The 23,730-nt window shown below is 39.5% G+C and overlaps 2 protein-coding genes across 3 annotated transcripts; one reads left to right on the plus strand and one right to left on the minus strand.

Annotated features, from left to right (window-relative positions):
• The first annotated feature begins 577 nt into the window (after positions 1–577).
• Positions 578–7,523, plus strand: LOC141779051 (mitochondrial glutathione transporter SLC25A40-like). Of its 2 annotated transcripts, none has more exons than XM_074653681.1 (10): positions 578–776; positions 949–1,051; positions 1,973–2,032; positions 2,111–2,217; positions 2,328–2,395; positions 2,749–2,873; positions 4,096–4,379; positions 4,507–4,588; positions 6,077–6,151; positions 6,245–7,523. In XM_074653681.1, the coding sequence occupies exons 2-10, from the start codon at positions 958–960 to the stop codon at positions 6,376–6,378; spliced, it is 1,029 nt and encodes a 342-aa protein (XP_074509782.1). In that variant the 5' UTR covers positions 578–776; positions 949–957; the 3' UTR covers positions 6,379–7,523. The 2 variants fall into 2 exon arrangements, with proteins under 2 accessions (XP_074509782.1, XP_074509783.1); XM_074653682.1 differs by having other exon boundaries at positions 4,507–4,567.
• On the minus strand, positions 7,054–22,095 carry rundc3b (RUN domain containing 3b). The gene is made up of 11 exons (XM_074653680.1): positions 21,817–22,095; positions 15,943–16,058; positions 14,597–14,730; positions 13,991–14,076; positions 13,684–13,773; positions 12,123–12,203; positions 11,123–11,297; positions 10,560–10,717; positions 9,091–9,237; positions 8,293–8,414; positions 7,054–8,203 (listed from the first exon to the last, which is right to left on the minus strand). The coding sequence occupies exons 1-11, from the start codon at positions 21,909–21,911 to the stop codon at positions 8,058–8,060; spliced, it is 1,350 nt and encodes a 449-aa protein (XP_074509781.1). The 5' UTR covers positions 21,912–22,095; the 3' UTR covers positions 7,054–8,057.
• Positions 22,096–23,730: the final 1,635 nt, after the last annotated feature.

Below are 23,730 nucleotides of genomic sequence, written 5' to 3' on the forward strand. Positions count from 1 at the left end.
TATGAGGAAAAATATATATATTTTTTAAACATTACAGTATGTAAACATGTTGTAGTAGAAACACAAAATACAAGTATGAACCTGAAAATGAGCATAATATGGGAACTTTAAATCCAATGGGGTAAGAAGTCTACGTTGCCATGTTTGACACTTTCCGGTCACGTTACTACTATTGTCACGTTTAAAAGTTCCCCAACTTAGACTCACATCAGTTTTGTACCTAAATTAAATTTCAGATTGTAGTTCTTAAAAATAACTTATCTAACTCAGATGAACGTAACGGTCCTCTTTTCCATACAATCGAGAAAGTGAGAAGTTGTGTTTTTTTTTTACGGAAACTCTTCAATTCTGGCAACACCGAAAATAAGTAAATGCACCCTTTGTGTTTGAATGTGATGATTCAACACTGCTGTGAAATAAAACAAATAATAATAATAATTAATAATACATATCCAGAAATTGTCTCATTTACAAAAAAACACGTATTCAGTATATATATGTGTAATTATTTTACATCCTTTATTGCATTTAATATAACGTGAAAAAAAAATCCTCGAATGTGCTCTGCTGAAATGACTACTTGTAGCTGTCATCATGTAATGTTTTCTCTCATGTGTTGTGTAAACTAACCAGCGAGCTGAGGTTATAACCTCCTGAATACACGTGCATGCTCTCCCATTAGAGCATGTAGGACAGTAGTCGTGCTGTCGAGAAACATTACAACCTGAGAGTGATGTGTTTGGTTCATGGAGGACTGCTTTGAGACGCTTTAACAGGTAGGAAGCTAAAGTATCTACAGTAGCTAACTGGTTACTCTCTTCTTCATGTAATGCTACAAACACCTGGGATGATGTTGTAATGACGTTTCTGTGGCTGCTAATTTGCTCATTTTGTCAAAGCAAGTTGTTGTTTACATAATAACTAACTTGGTGTATCTTTGTTTTTTAGGAAGACAGTATGAGTGGTCAAAGTCCTCCAGCCTGTAATGGCATTACTCCACTCCAACAGATGGTGGCATCCTGCTCTGGAGCCATCATCACCTCTTTATTAGGTGAGATACAGGACTAATCATCTGACATGTGTAGTCTTTTCCTTTTAAAGGTCCCATGTTATGCTAATTTTCAGCTTCATACTTGTATTTTGTGTTTCTACTAGAACATGTTTACATGCTGTAATGTTCAAAAAGACATTTTATTTTCCTCATACAGTCAGCCTGAATATACCTGTATTTACCCTCTGTCTGAAACGCTCCGTTTTAGCGCATTTTGATGGAACTGCAACAGAATTGCGTTGCGAGGCAACAGCTTGGGTCCATGTGTACTTCATGTCAGCTGATGTCATTCACATACACTGCAACCAGGAATAAACCGGGACACATTTAGAGTCTTTACGTTTAAAATTGTGTCAAGGGTCTAAATGTTGTATATTCGTGACATCGGGAATGGGCAGAAATCCTGACAGCTCGTTTCAAATGCAGAGTTTCTGAATACGGGCTGTGTGTGTTTCCCTGTGGATTGAGTGTTTTGATACTTTCACAGTATTTATATAGGACTTAAGCCTGCTTTATAATAAAAAAGACGTAAAAATCTCACTTTTTTATAATATGGGACCTTTAAGGAACTAGACAGGTGTTTTACTTGTTTTCTCTCATGTAATGCACCACGCCAATGTCTATTTGTTTTCTTCTCCTTGCACCCTAACACCCCCAAAAGTCTGTTTTGCTTCTGAAAATGGTTGATAATGTGAAATATGTGATTTGTGACAAGGGGCTAAAAACATGCATTAACACTCATGTCATGTTGCATTTTACCTCACTTTACTAACAGTCCAAAAACATGTAAAAGCATTGGTGTATTATACAAGCAAAGAGTAGATCTACATTTTTCATAAAAAGACATCACCTTTGGTAACATTTGTACAGTATACCTAATTTCACACATGGAGACTCATGTTAACTGTTTCTGTTTTTCAGTTACACCTTTGGATGTTGTGAAGATCAGACTGCAAGCGCAGAAAAATCCCTTCCCTAAAGGTATAATAAACATGAACAGCGTTGGTCTAGTATTGTGTTTAAGTCAGTAAATATTAAATGACCACACATGTTTTTCAGGGAAATGCTTTGTCTACTGCAATGGACTTATGGACCATTTATGTGTATGTGAAAACGGCAACTCCAGGGCCTGGTACAAAGCCCCCGGTCACTTCAATGGCACACTGGTAACCATTGCACACACCCATTGCACCATTCACTCTGTACCAAAATCAAATTATAAAGGTTTAGAGTTAGTCAGACAAGTGCACTGACTCTACACTCTGCATCTCTGCAGGATGCCTTCGTCAAGATAGTACGCCATGAAGGAATAAAGGCGTTATGGAGCGGTCTACCTCCAACCCTGTGAGTGGGAAGTCTTCTGTGTCTCTTTCATTCCCTTGTTGCACTTCGTACTGCCTGCTCTCCTCTCGGAGTCGAGTTATTGAGCAAATGTGGTTGGTCGACAGCCGTTTAGCCTGTAGCTGATGCACTCATTAAGGGTGCTTTTGTTTGAAGTTGTATCAATTAGTGGCAAACCACCTTTTCTTGAGGGCTGATTACCAAAGAGTGATTTATTATCTTAATGGAATTTTCTTTAATAAATCACATTGCTCATTCATTTATTTGTGTTGTTTTTGTGGTTGACATTTTCCCTGCTTGGAATAATCTCAATGGAAGCATAACATATGGATATTTTCTGTATGTGTTTTTTCCAGTGTGATGGCAGTCCCAGCTACAGTGATCTATTTCACGTGCTACGACCAGCTGTGTTCGGCGCTGAGGGTCAGGATGGGAGACCGCGCTCAGGAAGCTCCTCTTCTGGCGGGAGCTATCGCTAGAGGTGAGCTGACTGCTGTCGCATCAAGAGAACAGGACCGACTCCAGCTTTCATGCTTTAACATCAATTACTGTTGACCATCTGCATTCAATTAGTGTTTACAGAATGGAACATATCTATTTAAAGGGTATGTTTGGTGTTTTTCAACCTGGACCCCTATTTTCCCATGCTGTTTTATCTGACTAATAGGGACAACCATTTCTGAAATTGGTCCAGTATTGAGGGAGAGTGCTGTTGACGGCAGCTGCACACAGGCTGCAATATGGTGCTATTGGGGCGAGCTGACACTGTTATTTACGTCCACTAAAAGTGCTTGTTTTTGCCATGACAGGTTCTGATTGTTATTATAAGTGTCAGACATCATATAAATATGTATTTATTTGAGCCAGAATATACAAATATTCAGATTTCACAACGAGACTTCTCCTTGAGAGGGACTTGGACAGAATAACAAACAGACCAGATCAAGCGAAAGGTGAGAAATGTTTTATTTCTCTTTAGGGTCGTTTCCATAATGTTGTCAGACACTTATAATAACAATCTGAGTCTGTCAGTGGCAAAAACAAGCACTTTTAGTGAACACAACGTTACATTGACGCTGCTCAATAGCCCTTGCAGCTCGTTTTGTTGCTGCCGGTTACAGCGTTATCCTTCAATACTGGACCAATTTCAGAAATTGTTAGTTCCCATTATTCACTTCGACACAAAAACATGGAAAAATAAGGGTCCAGGTTGAAACAAAAACATACTGGGTGAATAGGCATCTTTTGAGTCATTAGAGTTCCTTTCAGCATGGTTAACTTAATGCCGTATTTTAATAATGCTGGTGGTATAAATTTTCACATTAATTTTCGAGGGCAGCCGCCCATACTTGCTGCCCTACAACCCTGAGTGTCTGTAATTTCATCCTACGCTGGATTTAATTTTGAAAACGTAGTCTGACACATTGTGACTCTGACTTGGTTTTTAATAACGTCTTGTGAGCAGTTATTAAAAAGAGAGTTTATAAAAAGCACAGTCAACGAGGATGACTACAATTAGCTTGATAATAATTCATAAAGAGATACACTTCTCTTTTCAATTAAAATGCTCAAACAAACTGAAAAAGGGTCTTCAATGTCATTGTCACCTGGTGTTTTTATCTCTCCAACGGTATGAATTTTGTCTGTTTCAATCCAGCAGCAAGAGAAGATGTGTTTTGATCTTTTCTCTCTCTGTGTGTCAGTGGGTTCAGCAACAGTGATCAGCCCTCTGGAGTTGATCCGCACAAAGATGCAGTCCCAGAAGCAGTCGTACAGGGAGCTGACCGACTGCATCCGCTCTGCGGTGCAGATGGAGGGCTGGCTGTCTCTGTGGCGAGGTTGGGGGCCCACTCTCCTCCGAGACGTGCCCTTCTCAGCCATGTACTGGTACAACTATGAGAAGGGCAGGAGCTGGCTGTGTGAACAGTATAACACCAGAGAACCCACGTTCACCATTACCTTCATATCTGGAGCGGTGTCTGGCACTGTGAGTGCATCTGCTCCACGTCTCCTCTGCATTCAACTTTTCAGCCTGTAGAAACTCAATCTTCAAATATCACAATTCACAAGTAAACCTTAATCTAGTAATTAATACATATTTCCATTTCTTTCAGATTGCGTCCATCGTAACGTTACCTTTTGATGTCGTCAAAACGAGAAGGCAGGTGGAGCTGGGTGAGCTACAAGCAAAGAATTGTAATTATGCCATTATTCTTTGTTGTTATATTAATTAGTAATTTAAATGCCTCCTACAGATTGCAAATGTCATCCAAACATAGGTGGATTCTCAACAAGGGAAAAGCGAGAAAGAAAGGCCCACCTAAAAATCAATATCAGTTTGAAGTGTACGCTATATTTAGAATATTTTCGCCGGTTTACTTTGCAGTGAGACAGCTATACAGTCTATGTTTTCCACTGGGAACTGAAGCCGTTATCTATGCTTTCGCCACAGCAACCAGCCTCCATTGGAAAAACAAAACAAAACAGTGATTTTACCTCGCTGAACGCAGGGGTAGCTGGTCTACTGCTGCCTCGATCAGTTAGTTTGTCTTATTGTGTGACCTTAGTTAGTCCTGATTCACCGTGTGGTAACTCCTGTCTGCTTCTCCAAACTGGGGGTGTGCCGACTGTCATCCATTGTAGTGTTATGGTCAGAGGGATCATGACAGATCTGGGGGGATCTGCTGTTGATAATCAGCCTGGCTGGGAGGCTATATAAGCAGGTTGGCTGCACCCTGCTCAGTGGTTGTGTGTCTGCAGAGGGTCAACACCTTTAGTTGGCTCTCTGTGTTTACATTGTGTTTAGTGGGTTTAGTAGGGTTTTGATTTTGTGCCCATCTTTAGCCAGCCTCTACTTCTCTTTTGTGTCCCCTCTCAGTGACTCCCAACTTACATTTCATTTGGGTCCGATACCTTTTTTGTTGGTCATTTTTGGTAGATTTAGTGGGCGGCTGTGGGGAGTTCTATTCCCACAGTCTCCTTTTAGAACCCAAGGGACCCTTTTATTATTATTTCTGTGTGCAGTTTATTTTTGTTAGTTTCCCAGTAGCGCCCCCTGTCATTCAGGTTTTTTTTTTTTTTTGGGGAACGTAAGAATTGGAGGCTCGTCCGGGATCACTTTAAACCTGTTCTTGTGCAGGTATATTTTGTTGGTTGCTCTTGATATAATAGTTCACTGCACAAACCATGGAGTTCGGTGTGGAGTCGTTTGTGGAGAATCCCACTTGGGAGGTGATCAAGTCATGTAGAAAGGCAGACCTAATCCAAATTGCTCATCAGTATGGCATTACAGTGATAGCGAGAAGTAGAAAAGATGCTGTAAAACAGGCTGTAGTCACTGGTTTGGGGGAGAAGCAGATCCTCACTGAAGTGAGGGTGAAGATTCTGAGGCTAAATTAGAAAATGTGGAGGAAGAGGAGGATGATGATGATTCTGATACTGAAGTGAAGCAAAACACTGACTATGGACGAGTACCTCATACAACCCCACTTCAAAAGACCCGAACTATCCCTTTTAAGGGGGAAAAAAGGACAACTGTATGTGAATGGGTTAACTCAGTTCAAATCAACACATTTAGGACAGGGCTGTGGGAGTTTGTCCAGACAGGAAAGGTTGTGCTACATTACGGACGCTACATCTGTTGTGGTTTAATATGTCATTTGATGTTGACTGTTGTCTCATCAGTGTCATCTCCGGTCTCCACCTTCAGCGTCATGAGCAGGATTGTGGCGCAGGACGGCTTTGGCGGACTGTTTAAAGGTAGATACCTTTTTGAGATTTTGTTAATCATAGTTATACCTAACTAACTACATGGCATGCAATCACTCCTCTTATCTGTTGTGTCTCTGCCAGGTTTCCTCCCAAGATTGATCAAAGTGGCCCCGGCCTGCGCCATCATGATCACCACTTATGAGTTTGGAAAAGCCTTTTTCCGCAAACACAACCAGGAGAGGATCCTCGGCCCACTGCAGACCAGTAACACCTGATAGTTTTCCAGTCATTTCACTCCAAATCAAACACAACGACTGCTAGACTCGTGTTGCCAAATTAAAACACAAGCAGAAGTGAAAAAAAATGAACTACTTGACCCACTTCAGCATTACAAGAGTTATATGAAATTATTTGTATTATTTATTATTCTATTATTTTATGTTCACCACTACAGATCCTGTGCGCACAACTGAAAAGAAACAATGTTTTGTCTCATGAGTGTTTAGATTACATGCTTTTTGATGCAAACTAACAGCCAGCAGATGGCAGCCACAATTTTGTTAATTTGTGATTTTTCAGGTGCCCAATGTGCACTGTGACTGAAGTCCTTACATTAGAGATGTAAGATGAATTTCTATTCCTGTGTGTGTCACTCTGAGTCAGTGAATCTTCCCCCGACAATAACAGAGGATCTCCATGTTTTTGCACTTCCACTCCAATTCCTTGTAACCTGTGAATATGTGTGTGACAAACACAAACATCATGCCAGTGTAAAGCCATGATAAGAGACTGTGGAAGAGGACTGTGATTCATCTAAACTTCTGAAAATGTGACATATTCAATATACATACCTGATTTTCTTTGGGAATTATTTTCATTAATTGACTTTACACAAGCTTTATCACCACACCTGTTCATTGTCGACAAGAAACTCAAATGTCACTATCAAATATTCACTGTGCAGTTTATTCAAAATGAAGGATAAAAAGGCAAAACAAATCCAATAAAACATCTGCTGCATGTCTGTGCAAATAACTGCTGGAATGAGCTAAAGGCAAAGTCATGACTCAGTGTTGAGGTACACTGCTAGTCACCAATAATACTTTAATTGATATTCCACAAAACCACTTGTTTCTCAATCTCAAAAATATCTGCTGCAAGATACTGGGCCCTAACACAGATCAGTATTCAGAGTGTTAGGAATGATCGATTTGTGGTAACTAGCCATTAAAATACTGCATTTGAATAATTAAAGGGAATAATAACAAAGAGTCTGTGTCTGATAAAGCTGATCTTTAAAGTAAACACAGAAGTGAAGGGTGGATATTAATTGTAGGGATCATTACCTGAGAACAAAACCATGTCACAACTACATTATGCACGACATTGACAACATAACACTGATCAGATAAAAAAACAACTTGAGAAAACATTTACACCTTACACAATGTTGATGACAATCTGACAAAATTGGAGATACATTCATCATAAATCAAAGAGATTACTAGATTTAAAAACAATGATATGAATTCAGTGGCAGCAGTAGCAGCACAGAAGATAAAAAAAGACCCTTTCAACTGCAGGAAATTACGCGTAGTAACTCTGATCTGATCTAGTCAGTATTTTCAGCATGCTATGATCTCCTGGGAAACCATTCAATTCTTACATCAACTGTCTATTAATTTAATTTATTTCCTATAAAGAAAAAAAACTGATGCTCCACAGATAACTAGATAAAATAACATTGATGAAGTCACAGCAGGAGATCCTCTATAAAGAGTCATTAATAAGACATTTTTCAGTCTGATGGAGCTGCTGGATTCTCAACTTGCCAACCTGACTTCCATCTGTTAAAGCTCAGTGGGCTCCACAAACAGAACATAAATCAATATTACCTACATGTAGAAAGTTCCTGGATTGTCTGACCCTGGTGGTGATCTGTTTGTTAAGTTCCTTATGACGGAGTGAAGCCCGGGCTGCTGATCTCCGTTGCAGGACTGGCCAAACACTCGCTGGACTTCAGGCTGGACAGAGACTTGTAGCTTGCGACGGATGTCAGGGAGCCACACAGACCTCTCAGAGACGGAGTTTCCTCTTTACCTGAGTGACAACATGGACATGATCAGTGCTCGCATATCCGAGTGGAGACTCTCCTGGACAACGGTGCTAACTTGCAGGAGGAGACGTACCTGGATGGGGCCAGAGTGTGCCTGTCGGCCTCGCCTCCAGACTCAGTGTGTGTGACGGTTCAAGAGACGACTGGGAGAGACTCAGCCCTGCAGACAGCTGCTCCAGACTCTGGAAACTCTTCCTGCAACGAGAGGATAGAGGATCAGTAAAGATCACAAATAACTAGTACTGAAGAAAATGAATCAATAACCATATTTATAATTGATTAATTTCTTTTAAGTTTAAGGAACTTTTTTTACACAACATTTGCTGGTCCCAGATTCACAAAATGTATGATTTGCTGGTTTTCTTTGTTTTTATCATTTTAAATTTAATAGCTTTGGATTTTAGACTGAAACTATTTCATCTTTGGTCTGAGAAATTGTAAGGGGCATTTTCCACTATACAATTGTTACGTTTTTTTTCCTTGTTCCATACTTTATTTAGGTAAAGAGGTAAATCGTCTTTGTGGTTTAATTCCTAAAATAACCAATAACGATACAGACGATATGTAAGGGATAATGTGAAATAAACCCAGATAGGGAGATATTGAGGGGTCTCTCATCCCCCTGAAGGGGTTTATTTCACAATAAAGAAATAATTAATAATAATTTGACACAAAAACGGTCCGCCAGAGTCCAAATTGCCAATTTGTTGAAATAGATAAATGAGCAAGATCTGCAATCCATGTCTGTATAAGCCAAATATAGCTAGATATTAAGATAATATAAGATATTTGTGAATAATTAAATTGAGATTAATCAATAATGAAAATAATAATTAGTTGAGAGCTGGAGGATGTGAACTCATCTACGTACTCCTCCCACTGTCCCGTGCTCTTCCTGTACAGCAGCGTGTCCAAGGCAACGGCGTTGGCATCCAAGACGACCGGAGATGGCCACTGATTGGTCAGATGGGCTGTCAGCTCTTGTCTGGACCGCAAATCATTGTTCTTCAGCACCGTCCTGAAGATAATAGACATCCAGAGTTAGAGACAATCTATGGACTAAATAAACTCTTCAAATAAAAAAAGTTGGGAGGATACTACTTTATGTAATGAACATCTCTGTGGAATAAATTGTAAGCCATACTTTAAAAGTAGCCTACAAAATGTTTGAAAACACAGGCCTACTTGTGCATTAGCCTATTCACATGCTGATAGTTGTTATATTTATTTACTTACGTATATTTACGGTAATTTTAGTACTTAATCTATTTGATATTAACGGGGGAAAAATGGCTCAGCTTTCATCAGTGTCTGTAATTGCAGGCCAGTCTCTATAAGTAGTGGTGTTGGTTGGTATGTAAATCTATAAACTGGCGAACACTGTTGAATTTTTCCAGTTGCCAAATATCTTAGTGTTGAGATCACTTTCATTTCTGGCGTTATTGTGTTGGGTGGGAGATGTGAGTGTGTCTCTAATGAGATCGACTACAAACGTTATCCCTGCACCATCTAATCTGAAGTGTTTCATTTCCTCACTGTCACTCAGCGTCTGGAGAATATTCCTCCTACCTCTTTGTCTTCCTGCCATTTTCTCCTCTGCTTAAGAAACTCTTAAGCCTTTTAAAAGTCCTCCTCCCTACTCACCTTAGGAGCTTTCTTAAGGGCTAAGATGCTTTGTGAATAACTTTTATCTTTACCAGGATCTAGTCTTAACTATAAGGGGAAATTCTTAGAAAACTTCATATTTCTAAGAATTTCCTTAGAATCTCGTCACTATGAGAAACTCTTTGTACTAGGAAGTTTAAGAATACGGCCCCTGATCTCTACTCGGCCTGGCTAGCAAGCCGTAAGCCGACACTTTTACCTGCATATTTTTACTCTTTAAATACTCTCTGACTCACATCGTCATTCTCACAGTTTCTCTGACTGTAGTCACTGATGATTGTCTCTCTGTCAACGCTGCATGTCACTTTGCTTTTCACTCTATTTGCATTTGAAAACATGCACGCTGGCTCGATACTCCAGCTTCATTTCCAGAGATCGTGACATAAATCCTCTTCACATACTTACATTAAATTAGTGATCAAGCAGAGAAAAGTTTTTTTTTCACTGATTAGAACATTAATTTAAAGACACAACGGCGCTGATGCAGCTTTTCTTCCTGGCTAAAAGCAGCGATTGATTCAACAACACACAAACAACAAACCACCTGCAACATCCAGGCTCCTCGCTGTGTCCTGAATGTCAAACTCACAGCTGGATCTGCTGCAAAGTCCTCTCCGCCTCACCGTCAGCAACCTCACATGCACCGACAAACACACAAAACACACATGAACTTACAGCTGGTCCTGTAGTTCCAGTACGATGTACTCAAGCTGTTCTTTCTCCAGCGTGTGGGAAAGGTGTGTGTCTGCTAGGCTCTGCTGAAGAGATTTGTTATGAGACACAGCCTCGGACAGCTGGGCTTCTCGCAGACGAACAAGCTCTTCCAGGTAACCCTGAGACAAAGACACACACAAGCACACACACATACACACTCTGTTATCCATTTGTTTGTCTAATGTCATGAAGGCGCTATTGTATGAGCACACATCTGAGCTCTTTGTTCTGTCTCAAAGCAAGCAAAATAACCGGAGAGCAGAGACTGCAGCAGCTCCATTATCTTGAACACAGCTGATGCAACAGAGGGAAGCAACATTACGGATGTTGTGTATTCAAGAAATAACTTCAAGCTGAATGTGTTTGTGTCATAAAAAAGCATTTCTTCACAGAACACACGTCCTCCTGGTTTTTCACAAGCCTCTAATGATCATACAGACTTCATGGAAAATATCACATTTGCATAATATTACCATCCAATTTGTTTATCCCAAAATAACCGTAATATAAAACACACACACTACCTTCTGCTCCAGCGCCATTCGGTACTTCTGCTCAAAGCGTTTGCACTTGCTGACCAAGTTGCTCTGCTCGGTGAAGATGGAGGCGGCGGTGGCCATTTTGTCGGGGGTGCTGCTCTCGCTGCCGCTGCTCCCCAGAGTCCTCATCTCCTCCTCATCGCTGCTGATGCTGTCTGCACTGCACAGGGAACCAGCACGGGCCTTATATTAGTACACATCCAGCACAGCAGTGGTAGACAAACATGGGCCAGTAGGCCAAATCTAACCCTCCGACCAAAGACGAATTCTCGCCTTTCATAGTTAAAACTTTCACATCATTTTTCACAAATCTGCTGGATATAATGTAAATATAATGATTTGTAGGAAGTGAGGAAAGTGAGTTTTCATGATATGTCCCCTTTAAATTTTAGTTAGTTTAGTGGCTGTCAGGGGTGGGATAATGTAAAGATAAAAGTCCAACTTTCTGGAAGTGGAGACCTCAAATACTGGTATTTAGCAGGCCAGTATTTATACCATAGTTTATGAATATACTGTGTCTGATACTCAGAATACTTTCACTGGTGGAAACTACAGTAATCTCAAAGAAGGGAAACGAGATGCCCATCACTATCTAAACTTGTGATGTAAACCAATCAGTCACTTCAATTTCACATTAAAATTTTGCATATTTTTCCATATTCTCTTCGTCCTGATGGGTCGACGGTATAAAGACACATGTAACCACAACATCCGCAGCTCATTTCACCATTATCACAGATCATTCCTCTTTCTCTCTCCCCATGCTTCCTGTCACTCTCCTATAAACTATCAATGTCAAAATGCGAGAAAAATAATATTGCATTCTGCAGTTTAAATATTTTAAAAAGTTTTTAAAAGTTTAAAGTCTGCTGTAGATAACAAATTAAATACAAGGATCATTTAAATCTCAATAAAAATGACTTTGTTGACCCCTGCTATACACTGATGATGAAGTGTGTGATGGGTGTCATTTGACCTCACATACTTCTGAGGGAACTTTAGGTAAGGCGCGTAGTCGATCACGGCGAGGCAGCTGCCGTCCAGGCACTCTCCTTTAAGACAGAAGCTAAAAGACAGAATGGAAAATCAAAACAGCGCCTCCTATTTTACCAGATTTACTTACTCCTTCCATTTCTGCTGCACCAGCGATGACTCAGATTTGTCCTATTAAAGGAAGTAAATACTTTAAGGACCAATGTGTAATATATTTACTGTAATAAATCATAAAATTACCATTACATGTCATCAGAGATTAAGGAAACACGCTGAATTGAAATACTTTGACAACAATGCTACAGCCAGTATGTTCTCCTTTGAAATTTCCTTTCCGGTCTAGAACGTCTGTTTTTGTTTTGGCCGGTGTGATCCCGTCCGCTGCCTATTTCAACACCCTGTTGCCACATATGAAACCAATTGGCAAGCAAACAGCCCTCTGAAGCCATGGAAGCAAGCAAACGGACTAGATCAACAGAGATAACATTAATGTTTGATTCTACCCAAACCTGAAAAGCTTCGGCACATCTCTCTATGGTCCGTGTGCAGCTGAGTTATCAAGGCAACGAGTACTTATATTAACACACACAGCCGGTGAAGTGATTCCCACTACTGTTGGCAAGTGGCTAACGCGGCCATGTCTCGAAGGTAACCTCAGTTAGCGCGAAAACGTGCTATCAGTCACACCGGAGGAGCAGACGGGCCATGGCTCCAATGTTTTGTACCCATTTTAAAACACTAGCAGTCAGTCCTACATATTGTTCCTTTAAGCAAACATGTATTTTATATTTATCTTGTATTGCTTTCACCTTGTGAGTCTCAAAATGCAAACATGAAATTTTACAGGTGTGTAGTTGAGATCAAAATGAGGGCTGAGTTCGTGGGTGGCGTCCCAGCTGGTGTGATCCCATCACACGATGGCCTCTAGTTATAATTAATTTCGATAACTTTCTAGAAAACTGTCTGGAGACCACCTTGAAGCCAGTAATGAACGAACGAATGATGGATGGATGGATGGATGGATGAATATATATATCCATTACACATATACATTTACAATATTCCTATGTTTACATTACAGTTTATTCATTTTGCAATTACTGTATACCTGTCTTCCACAAATACAATTGTATCTTATATTATATATGTGTTGTATTTTATGCCTATATTTTAACTTCTGCACTATTTTAGGTCTTAGATTCTCATTTCTACTTGCATGGTTTTTAAACATATATTTGTATGAGCATTGTTGGAGGGAGCCTAAGATCCAAGAATGTCATTGCCAACAACTGCTTCTCTGTAATTGTTGTGCATATCACAATAAATTACTTGAAACTTGTAGTAAAACAATAAAACATGAACACTTCCATTCTCTATTGACATGAAAGCTTTTTGGATCAGCCTCAAAATTGTTAAAGGGATTGTTACTTTTTCAATGACACTTTGGCAAAAATGCATTTCACGTCGTAGAGCAAGCTGACACACACTGACTGAGCAACGGGGACAGAAAGCAGGATAAAAAAGAGTAAGAAACAGCGGAATGTGATTAGTACCTGAAGTCAATGGTGTTGAGTCCGATGAATGTGTCTGCCAACAGCACCGCCTCCTCTCCCAGCATGATCGCTCCGTCTTCGTAAAACCTCCTACAGTCAAGACGTGAACACATTATTGTCATTAATTCAACTCCTCTAGATCTAGTCGACTGATGTGTGATAACTGACTGCTTGAGGTCAAGTGTTAGAAGATCTAAATGATCCTGCAGCATGCTGACGTCTCTAAATACACTTGATCTGATAAACATGTCACAATTGGGTTGAAGGGGAAACAGTGTGTACAGAATATGAGCACCCACATTAAGACCTGGTGGTTTTGAACTCCCTCAGTGCAGATGAGATGTATTCTGATAATCTTTTCTCCATCAGGACCACTCGGATCCACGCCCTGCCCTGCAGAGAGAGAAACAAGTGACATCGAGCCGTTAGTGGAAGCTTATGGAGTTCATGACATAAGAGAGAGAGCGTGTGTGTGTGTCTTGTTCCTCATCTGGCCTGACTGCAGAACAATATTAGCTCCAGTTGTTTGTTCTCGAACCCGCAGGGTAAGACTGAGTCACGTTTTATGAGCACGAGTGTTCTTAACGTTTTTTTGTTCACTTTGTTCTTTTTCTGAGGGCATAATAAAAAGTAGGCTAAAATACAAAAATGCCTGATTGTGCAGTTTTTGTGTGTGTGTGTGTGTGTGTGTGTGTGTGTGTGCTTGTCAGGATCTTTTGGGACTTACAGTAGAAGATGTAACAGTGATATTGCTTAAATCTTTCAATTTGTTGGCTAAATTACATGCTGTTTATTTTTGTTTTTTTAAATGCGATGTTTGTATTAGACTTTCTGATGTTTGGAGGTTCAAGTTAATTTCTTCCCTGCTGTTTTGGGTAATTAAATGATGATCCCAAGACAGTTTAATCCTCACTTTAGCTCTCGATGATCGCACATTCTCCATGCTCTCGATGCTTCGGATGCAATTATGAGGGACTTTACCGCTGGCAGCTTTTATGTAATCCCAGAAACTCCGAGGACTCTCATAACCAAACCAAGTTGTCTGACCTGAGAGAAAAAGAGACAGAAACAGAGGTTTTTACCAGCTTGAATCTGCATTTATAATGCTCTGACAACAAGTTCGTACTTGTTATACACATGGCAGTGGGAACACAGTTGAAGGGCTTTTACCCAGAAATCACATTAAATAACATAAAATGTGTGCTCATTTGAATTAAAGGGGACATATCACGCTCATTTTCAGGTTCATACATGGATTTGTGGTTTGACCTCACGCTGCCAGTTACGTCGCCTCATGTCTTCTGTGTCTTGGCCAAAAAGTTGCACTCGAACACACCGAAAAGACTACAGCCAGCGGCTGACTACCACATACTTCCTGTGCCTGCGTGAGATGAAATAACTCTCCCAGTCCAAACACCTCTGTATTCATCCTTCAAAAAAAGGAAACCGAAGACCGAGGACGGCGGATATACAAACCGTTGTTAGATACATAGATGAAACAAAGCAGCGCTTGCCGACCATTTTCAGCCCACTCTCACCACTTAGCTTCATTCCAGATGTCATGTTGCTGTGAAAATATACGTTTATTGGAATAATCAAATGTGATGAAGATGAAAAACGAAAAGAAACTCATTTGCTTGCTTTCCTCACTTCTGTTTCTCTTCTCTTGCACTGATTCGATTAAGCTGAACAGCCAATCAGAGAGATTTCTCTCACCGACGGGTTCCGCCGCCGATTCAAAATGCTGCATTGGCCAAAACGCCTCCAAAACAAGCAGACTAGAGCAAACGGCGCGGGTCACACTGAAAAAACTCGGCCGACAAACGCTCACCAACGTCCCGAAAGGCCTGGTGTATCAAAGACTTGAGCATCCCTCCCGAAAAAGCCCAGTCTGCTCTGAATGGCTTGCGAGAAAAATATGGTGCACCTTTACAAAGGTGGTTTTCAAACTGTGGGCGATATATTCTAATGAGCCTGTATGTGATGTAGGAAGGGAAGCCAAATCTGAACGGCTTGTTGAATCATGTTTACTGATCGGCAGCCAGCATATCAGCCCACATGTAACCGCTGCTCATTTCCGACTGAGGACCATTATCACAGATCATCCCTCTCCTTATCTCTCCCCATGTTTCCTGTCACTGTCCTATCAACTAAATCAACTAAGACAAAGTGCAAGAAAAATAATATTGCATACTGCAGTTTAAATATGACACATGCAGAATGTGTATAGGTTATTTACCTGAGTGTACGTTTTTTTACCTTTGAGTCGATGACTGAGGATGTGCTCCAGGATGGAAACAAAGTTAACGAACTCTGGAGATGTGTCGTCTATTGTCTCAAAGCAGGAGCGGTCCAGCAGAGTCTTCACTGAAAACCTGAACACAAAAGAAGATTTGCATTATGAGAACTGCAGGATCCAGCGTTTTAGTGACACATACTAAAACATAAGGATATCTTGCCCCCTAAATATGTGAGAGATCTATCCCAATTTGTCTACACTGACATTCAAGTGTGTCAACAATGTTAAAATACTTTCTTTGTTGCTGTCTGATCCCAGACTGAATGATATCAAAGATAAAGACACTCTCAGACTACTGTTACATTTCCCCAAATGCACATACAAATAAACAAACAAAAAGAAGAATCTTAATTGACAAAACAAACACTCTTAAGGTTATTTTCTTACTCTGAATTTAACATATCTGGCATTAAAGCTAGGGTTGGTAATCTTCTTCAAAAACATGTTTTGTTATATTTGTTGAAATTGTCTTTACATCCCGACAGCAATCAATGAATCAAATGCTCTGACGAAAAATAAGCTGAAATGATTGGACGCTACCTGTCTGTCTACCTGCGCACACCCTGCCAGTGCACTCATAGGCGTCACTGGAGTCTTCCACAAGCTGCTAGCTTGACAGCTGTTAGTACTAACAATAGTCATGTTTGTTGTTCACGTTCATAATGATAATTTTTGGGGGAGTGGCTTTGGAGGGAGGCCTGAACGGACGAACTGTCAGTGTTGCTGACTTGGAGACTTTCTCGCTATATAGCAACTGTTGGAGCTAGTGCTGCTAGCTACTTTCATTGGAAAAGAGTTGGCAACACTGGGCTCGGTTTTTCGGTTTGATATTTTTTAAATCTATCTTATTCTTGCTAGTTTCTCAAGATTACCAACCCTAGCTTTAAATTTAAGGCACGGAAAACAAACAGTCCACAGTTGTAACGAGGCTTTGATTAATATCCTGTGATGAAAGCAGTCATAATGTGCCTCCCACTATGACAGTCATGTGCACTGAGCGACTCGGTCTAATCTGGTTTCAACTAATTAGACAGGAAGGAGAGTCAATGGACAAGGCTGCAATGTGTGTCGTGTGTGTGTTGTCCAAATTCTGCCAAATTGTGTGCAGCTCAGTTAAATAATCTGACTTCATCTCTCTATCTCGTTGCTTAGCAGCAGGGTGACCACAGAGTGCGTGCTTCCTGTGAAAGAAGACAAAGACTGATAGGTTTCAGCTTATTTCCATGAATAACGGCAGGTTTTAATCACATATCATGTGTATTTCAGACACTTTGAAAAACAACCCTGCTCTTCACAGCAATTTAGACCGACCTAATTTCCTCTCTGTGTAGAGTATATTGCACTTATCCTCTCGGTTATTACTTTTTCAACATAAAGTAAAAATCTAAAACACATGGACTTCGAGTCAATGTGAGACAATCTGAAATCCTGAAATGAAATGCAACAGGAATAAAACATGTACAATAATAATACCTGACAAATGAGTGGCAGTTCAAAGTTTAGGAACACCTGCAACAGTCAATGTACTAAATATTATATTTGTTGAAAAATGATATTACTGTGAAGATGGTTTTAACATACAGAGTCAAGTCAAATTTATTTTAACAATTTTCTAATTTAGCACACATGTTGACTTTAGAGAGAAATTTAAGATGCAGTTGAAATCATTAAAATAAAACAAATTGTTTAATAACTGTAACAAACAGTTTGAGCAATTTTACCATTATATTAATAATTAAGGGGACTCAAATGCACTTGTATAAAAGGTGGATTTTTAAAAGTGTCGATAGAAGAGTGAAAACTGATTGATCTCTTTGGATCAATTGAATTAAGTCCCTTCAGGGTCAGACAGTCTGAGATCAGAACATATGTCCACCCACACAGCTGCTTTAACTTACGCTGCATTCAAATGTAACTCCTGAGGTTGTGTTTTCGACATGAAAAGTCAAGCACACAGTATCGGCGTTGAGGTGGTTGAAGTCGCCTGTTGCGACCGACAACAATAATGGATGTTCCCTTTCAAAAATGTTGAATAATCCGACGTTCTGCTTGGGAATGAGAGAAGTTATCAACATGACGTGATGGACTCGTGATGTGACAACTCGTGAAAATGTACATTTTAAATTCCACAACAACCAGGACGCTATTTGATTGCACCATTATTTTGGCTGATTAGACTTCCTGTCAGGTCTTTCTCACAGAACACATTTTGACATGTGACAGTAGGAAAATCACAGGTGTAAATAATAAAATCAATGATGGCTGAATTCCATTTAGGCTTACTGGGATACATGAATAGAAGTGAGTAATCAATAATGTTATCAGTAACACAACGCCTGCGCTTTTCCTACTATGACAAGTCAAAATGTCTGCTGTGTAAAAGGCCTTTTGTTTTCGGTGTGACTCTACTTACTAGTTATTCCCCCTAAGATGTCAATCAATCTTATTTCATTCAGACGGACGACATATCTCCACTTCCTTCCACTGGACAGAAGTGAAGCCAATATATCCCGGATACCGGAGCTGCCGTCTTGAGATTTTGACGTAATTTGGAGCCAGAGTCTGCGCAGTAGTGATCGGACGGTGGCATACTTGCCAACCCTCCCGATTTTCCCAGGAGACACCCGTTTTTCATTCTCCCGGAGTCACACTTCTCCCGATATTCACTCTTTTTTCCCCTTTTCCTTATTTCAACCCGGCATTGTACAGCGTCTATAAGCCCTGTTGTTTCCACCCAGAAAGGAGTAAAAAATGAATGAATCAATAAAAGAACTGATGCATATTAGCCTTGTTTATACCAGAAGTTCACACCAGAGAGGCAAATTATTCAGTTTTCTTTCCTGAGAATTAAAAGTGAAATTAAAAGTAGGCCTATTTAACATATAAATGCTGTTGCAGTGTACTTATTATTTTGATATTTTCTTTCTTTAAAAGTCACTAGAAGAACACTTGAACATACATCAGCGTGATAAGAACTACCTAAAATGACAGAAACCATCATTGGTAAAAAGATTATTTGACATGTATTTTGACTTCTTAGTTTGGTCTATATCCCATCCGTTAACATGGAGGGGGCGGGACTTATGACCTATGCTGCAGCCAGCCACCAGGGGGCGATCAAGATGTTTTGGCTTCACTTTTGGGGAGCTGTCATATCGTCCATCTTTATAAACAGTCTATGGCTTGGATAGATAACATCACAAGGCCTCTTAGAAAGCACTGCTGCTCTTCTCTTTAGCCATCGGTCTATAAAACATGTTCACAGTGCATTCATCTGCACAACAGCTTTTTACCACTGAAGCTGTGTTTTTGATGTTTTCCTCCATGTGATCACATGGTGGAAGATGAACACCCTCTGTCCTCCATTAGTGCACTGAGTTTGATGACTTCAAAGCTTGTCGGTGGTTAATATGGACAATAAAATTATTTTTCTTCTCTGCATCTAAAAAAACCCAAAACGTATATATTTCAATGGCCGGTGTGTAGTGGTGTTGACGGCTGAGTCTCTGTTTTCCTCTCACACTCACTTCCAGCAGCAATCTTTACTTTTCTCAAAGCTAGACCCCCTAACAAGCAGCAGCCTGCTGGCGTGCCGGTCGATACACTCATGCTGTGCAGACAAGCACTGTTCAAACCAACTGAACTTTAAATGTTGGTGAAGATCCTAAAGTTTCCAAAGACAACAAATACTGTATACCAGGCTAAATGGTATACATGATTAAAGCTGCAATGATGAATCAATTAGTTGTCAACTATTAAATTAATCACCAATTTTTTAAGAAAATAAAAGTCAAAATTCTCTGATCCCAGCTTCTTAAATGTGAATATTTCCTGGTTTCTTTACTCCTCTATGACAGTAAACTGAATATCTTTGAGTTGTGGACAAATCAAAACATTTGAGAACGTCTTCTTGAGGTTTGGGGAACACTGATCTTCACATTTGAGAAGCTGGAACCAGTGAATATTTGGCATTTTTGTTTAAAAAATGACTGAAATGATTCATCAATCTGTCAGTCGACTTTTCAGCGCCATAAGATTCTGTCTCAGTGAGGAAGAAGATGATTTCAACAACATTAAAGCTACCTAAGAGAGAACAAAAGAGGGAAAATGTATGTAAGAAGTTAATTTCCTCCCTCTATTTTGTTCAGATTTCATCTTCAGTTCACTCATTTCGCCAACCTGCCATCACTTCTCTCTCTCTTCTCCCTCCTCCGCTTGTGCCAATCAGCGAGTTGATGGCTGGTGCGGAGGCAGGAAGAGCCGAAGAAAGGACCAGGAGGTCAGCAAGGAGCACCTGCGTCTAATTACTCTCCGTTTACATCTGTTTCAAGTGGCGTTAATGGAGGAAGGCGTACAAGACAGGTCACACCTGACACTGTGCAGAAACCTGTAAATTATATTTGTTGTTTTGTAAACAGAGCAGACACCAGCTGGAGCAGGTGGTGCGTTATCAGTTTGTGTTCTGAACCGTGACACGTTCTTGGTGCCGAAATAAAAACAAAACTACACCTGCGTATCTTCCCTTTTCTCTGACATTTTCTCCTCTTCTGCCTCGAATGCACCACAGGGACCGTCAGTCAGTAAGTGACATCTGCCAGCAGCTCTGAGAGGACCACAAATCAATACTCTACCAAGGCTTTTCACTTCAACTGACAACGAGAGGAGGACAAACATGGCAGGCGACATGTGCACCTCAGCATCCATCATCTGTCAGCCATGCTCCATATTTATTAACCAGCTTCTCATTCATGAATGCATTGAGGAATTAATTGAATGAATGAATGAATGTACTGTATGTATATTCTACAAAAACACAGAATTTATGCATCGTTTTTGACCAAAGTAATTCTTAGTCGACTAACACTCGTATTTTGTAAACTAATTCATTAGTTGATTTAATCGACAGAGCTGTAAAACAAGTTTCTCCACAAAGAATCACACAAAAGCACCATTTTAAATCTTGTGTTTACCAGAAATGTGCTCAGAACTTTCTTGGAAATAAGTCATTCAGTTTGAAAACAAAAAAAGCATTAAAAAATTACTAATAGACAAAAGAAATCTTAGTTGACTAAGACCAAAAATGACCAATTAGTCGACTAATCCACAAAGAGGGGGCGGCCCTAATTGCTTTCTTAAATTTCAGGCAATAAAGTTAAAACAAAAAACACTTTTTCCATCTACTTGCATTATATTCCTAGTAGTGTGGAAGGGGCTCTTTAAACCACCACTAAGGGACATTTTAAAATATACTTATATTTGCAGTTATATGAATACAAAATTTGAAAAAATATATTTATATATATATATATATTTAAAAAGAAACACATTTAACTAATTGTTTTTGGTGGCTCATCCATTATTTTTACTGGGGTGGGGTTGTGATGGAGAAATTTGGACTCCTGACCTGAGTATTTCTAAAATCCTAAGCTTAACCCTGCTCTGAACTGATTATGAGGGTAATTAAAAGTAAAATGTGATTGCATGAATGTTTTAATGGAGGCTTGTGCAGGCTGCTGCTAGTGGGCGTGAATGTGTATTGTGTCTTAGAGTGAATGAAAGAGATGCATATGTACAAACACATATGATAGAGGCATTTACTTGAGGTCAGCCAGCTGATATTTTAATATATTTGTTTTATAATATTGTAATGCAGCTCATCCAGCAGACACAGACTTCTGCATATGAGGTCATATATTTTTAAATATGGATGGAGTCCAGGGTTGCAGCTCCACAAGCTAACCTCAAATAAACGCTTCTGAAATGACAAATGTGAAGCTGTTTCATCCTCCCTGACATTAGACATGAGAAGAAAGAAGAGGCTGAGGGATTCCCACCTGCACACCGTCAGCAGGTTCCTCCTCTCCACCGCGGTGCTCCGTCCTGAGACCCGCTGCCGGCTGACATGCAGCCCGACGCCGAGCGACGCCATCCCCGGCTCCGGCCCGGGTCCGTGGCTCCGTGGCTGCGGCCGGAGGAGGAGGAGGAGGAGGAGGAGGAGGAGGAGGAGGAGGAGGCGGTGCGTCGTTGCCGCTCCGCTCGCTCTGCAGCAGGGTGAGGTAGAGAAGGCGCAGCAGCAGGCTCCGTCAGCCCGGAGGAAAACACGCTGCTCTGCTGGAGGAGGGGCTCAACACACACACCTGCAACGTTATCAGACCTCCGGTGGGAACTTTCAACATAAAAGTTAATAATATAATATAATATAATATAATATAATATAATATAATATAATACAATACAATACAATACAATACAATATAATATAATATAATATAAGTAAGAATGCAGACAACTTAAAGACATTAACTGAAAACTGAAATTATATTTGAATTTGATTAAGTTACACTTTCTTAAAATGTTTACAGTTCTATTATCTAATTATTGTATTTATTTTTTAATTATTATTATAATCATAATTAAAAAATATATAGGTTTTTGATTTAACATAGCCTATCACACTTTTTTACAGGTTGTACCATGCACATTTACCTCCAATATAATATAATATAATATTATATTATATGATATGATATAAGTAAGAATGCAGACATCTGAATTTTTTAAGGCTGTTTTCTATAAAAAAACTAATTTGTGTCAAAACAAACTGTTCAAAGACTAGTAGATGTAATTAATATCCTGATATGGTGTTATATAAACAGGGCTAATAGTTAAATATATTGAAAACAATGAGGTCATGTCTTCTGTATTTTTTAATTTAGAATTTTAGGTACCTAGGATTTATTTATTTATCTCTAGATGTATTATTGTTATTGTTGTTATCATTGTTATCATTATTATGGTTTTTATTTTTTAATTATTATCATTACAATAACAAAATATATGTTTTTTATTTAACATAGCCTATCACAGTTTTTACAGGTTATACCATGCACAACATTTACCTCCATATTTCCACTAAATACTGACATTGATTTAAATCAAAATGCACCAATTTGGCCTACTTTTATTGTGAAGGTAAATATCTTCAACCGGTAGTATGAGTCTGTAAGCAAAGGGAAATTGACAGTAGAATCAAAAGCCAGATAATTTGTAGTCATTCGTGTGAGGATTTAAATAAAAGGTGTGAGAGGCTGCTTATCATCCATACACAGACTATTATCATCTCATGTGTGAATGGCATGTCTGTTTTAATTTATATGAGTTAAAAAGCTGATTCATCCAACAAGTGAATGAAAAGATTATGAATCTTATATTTTCCTCTTTGAACTTCACATTCAAGAGTTTGTCAGTTCATCATTCTTTAATATATCTGTTTTACTCCTGTGTTAACAAACATTAGGCTGCAGATGTAAACAAACCTTTCACAGCATCATAAAACATTATGACTCACATTTTGTTGTTCTGTAGTGTTCATGTCAGTGAATATGAGCGTTATCATGTTCCAGTCCTGTGTTTTGATTTTAAACATATGCTTTTGTTCACTTTTAGATCACTGATTGTGTCTTTTAACTGCCTTTAAAGTCATCTTTAAGGAGGAGAGCACCATCCTGTGGCCCCAAAGCAAACAGCACATTCTGTCAGGGTTTAGCCTCACAGTGTCATTGGGGGACTAACAGCAATTGTTTTTTGCCCTGGGGCAGGGGTCAGCAACCTTCACTATCTATAGAGCCATTTTAGGCAAAAAAAAAAAGAAGAGAAAAATCTGTATGGAGCCGCAAAACATCTGAGCATTGTGATGAATGTAACACAGTTTATAATCTAAGTATATAGTATATAAGTCTAATGCAGTG

Source organism: Sebastes fasciatus, chromosome 12, assembly GCF_043250625.1.
Source record: "Sebastes fasciatus isolate fSebFas1 chromosome 12, fSebFas1.pri, whole genome shotgun sequence".
NCBI classification, from domain to species: domain Eukaryota; kingdom Metazoa; phylum Chordata; class Actinopteri; order Perciformes; family Sebastidae; genus Sebastes; species Sebastes fasciatus.

What these genes read in the sequence shown, in the direction of transcription:
- LOC141779051 (XM_074653681.1), top strand. Translation starts at nt 958, where the DNA reads ATGAGTGGTCAAAGTCCTCCAGCCTGTAATGGCATTACTCCACTCCAA. An exon ending in CTGGAGCGGTGTCTGGCACT is followed by an intron (nt 4,380 to 4,506) that starts GTGAGTGCATCT and finishes CATTTCTTTCAG; the next exon opens with ATTGCGTCCATCGTAACGTT. An exon ending in CTTTGGCGGACTGTTTAAAG is followed by an intron (nt 6,152 to 6,244) that starts GTAGATACCTTT and finishes TGTCTCTGCCAG; the next exon opens with GTTTCCTCCCAAGATTGATC.
- rundc3b (XM_074653680.1), bottom strand. Translation starts at nt 21,911, where the DNA reads ATGGCGTCGCTCGGCGTCGGGCTGCATGTCAGCCGGCAGCGGGTCTCA. An exon ending in AACCTGCTGACGGTGTGCAG is followed by an intron (nt 16,059 to 21,816) that starts GTGGGAATCCCT and finishes TTTTGTGTTCAG; the next exon opens with GTTTTCAGTGAAGACTCTGC. An exon ending in CTGGAACTACAGGACCAGCT is followed by an intron (nt 9,238 to 10,559) that starts GTAAGTTCATGT and finishes TATTATCTTCAG; the next exon opens with GACGGTGCTGAAGAACAATG.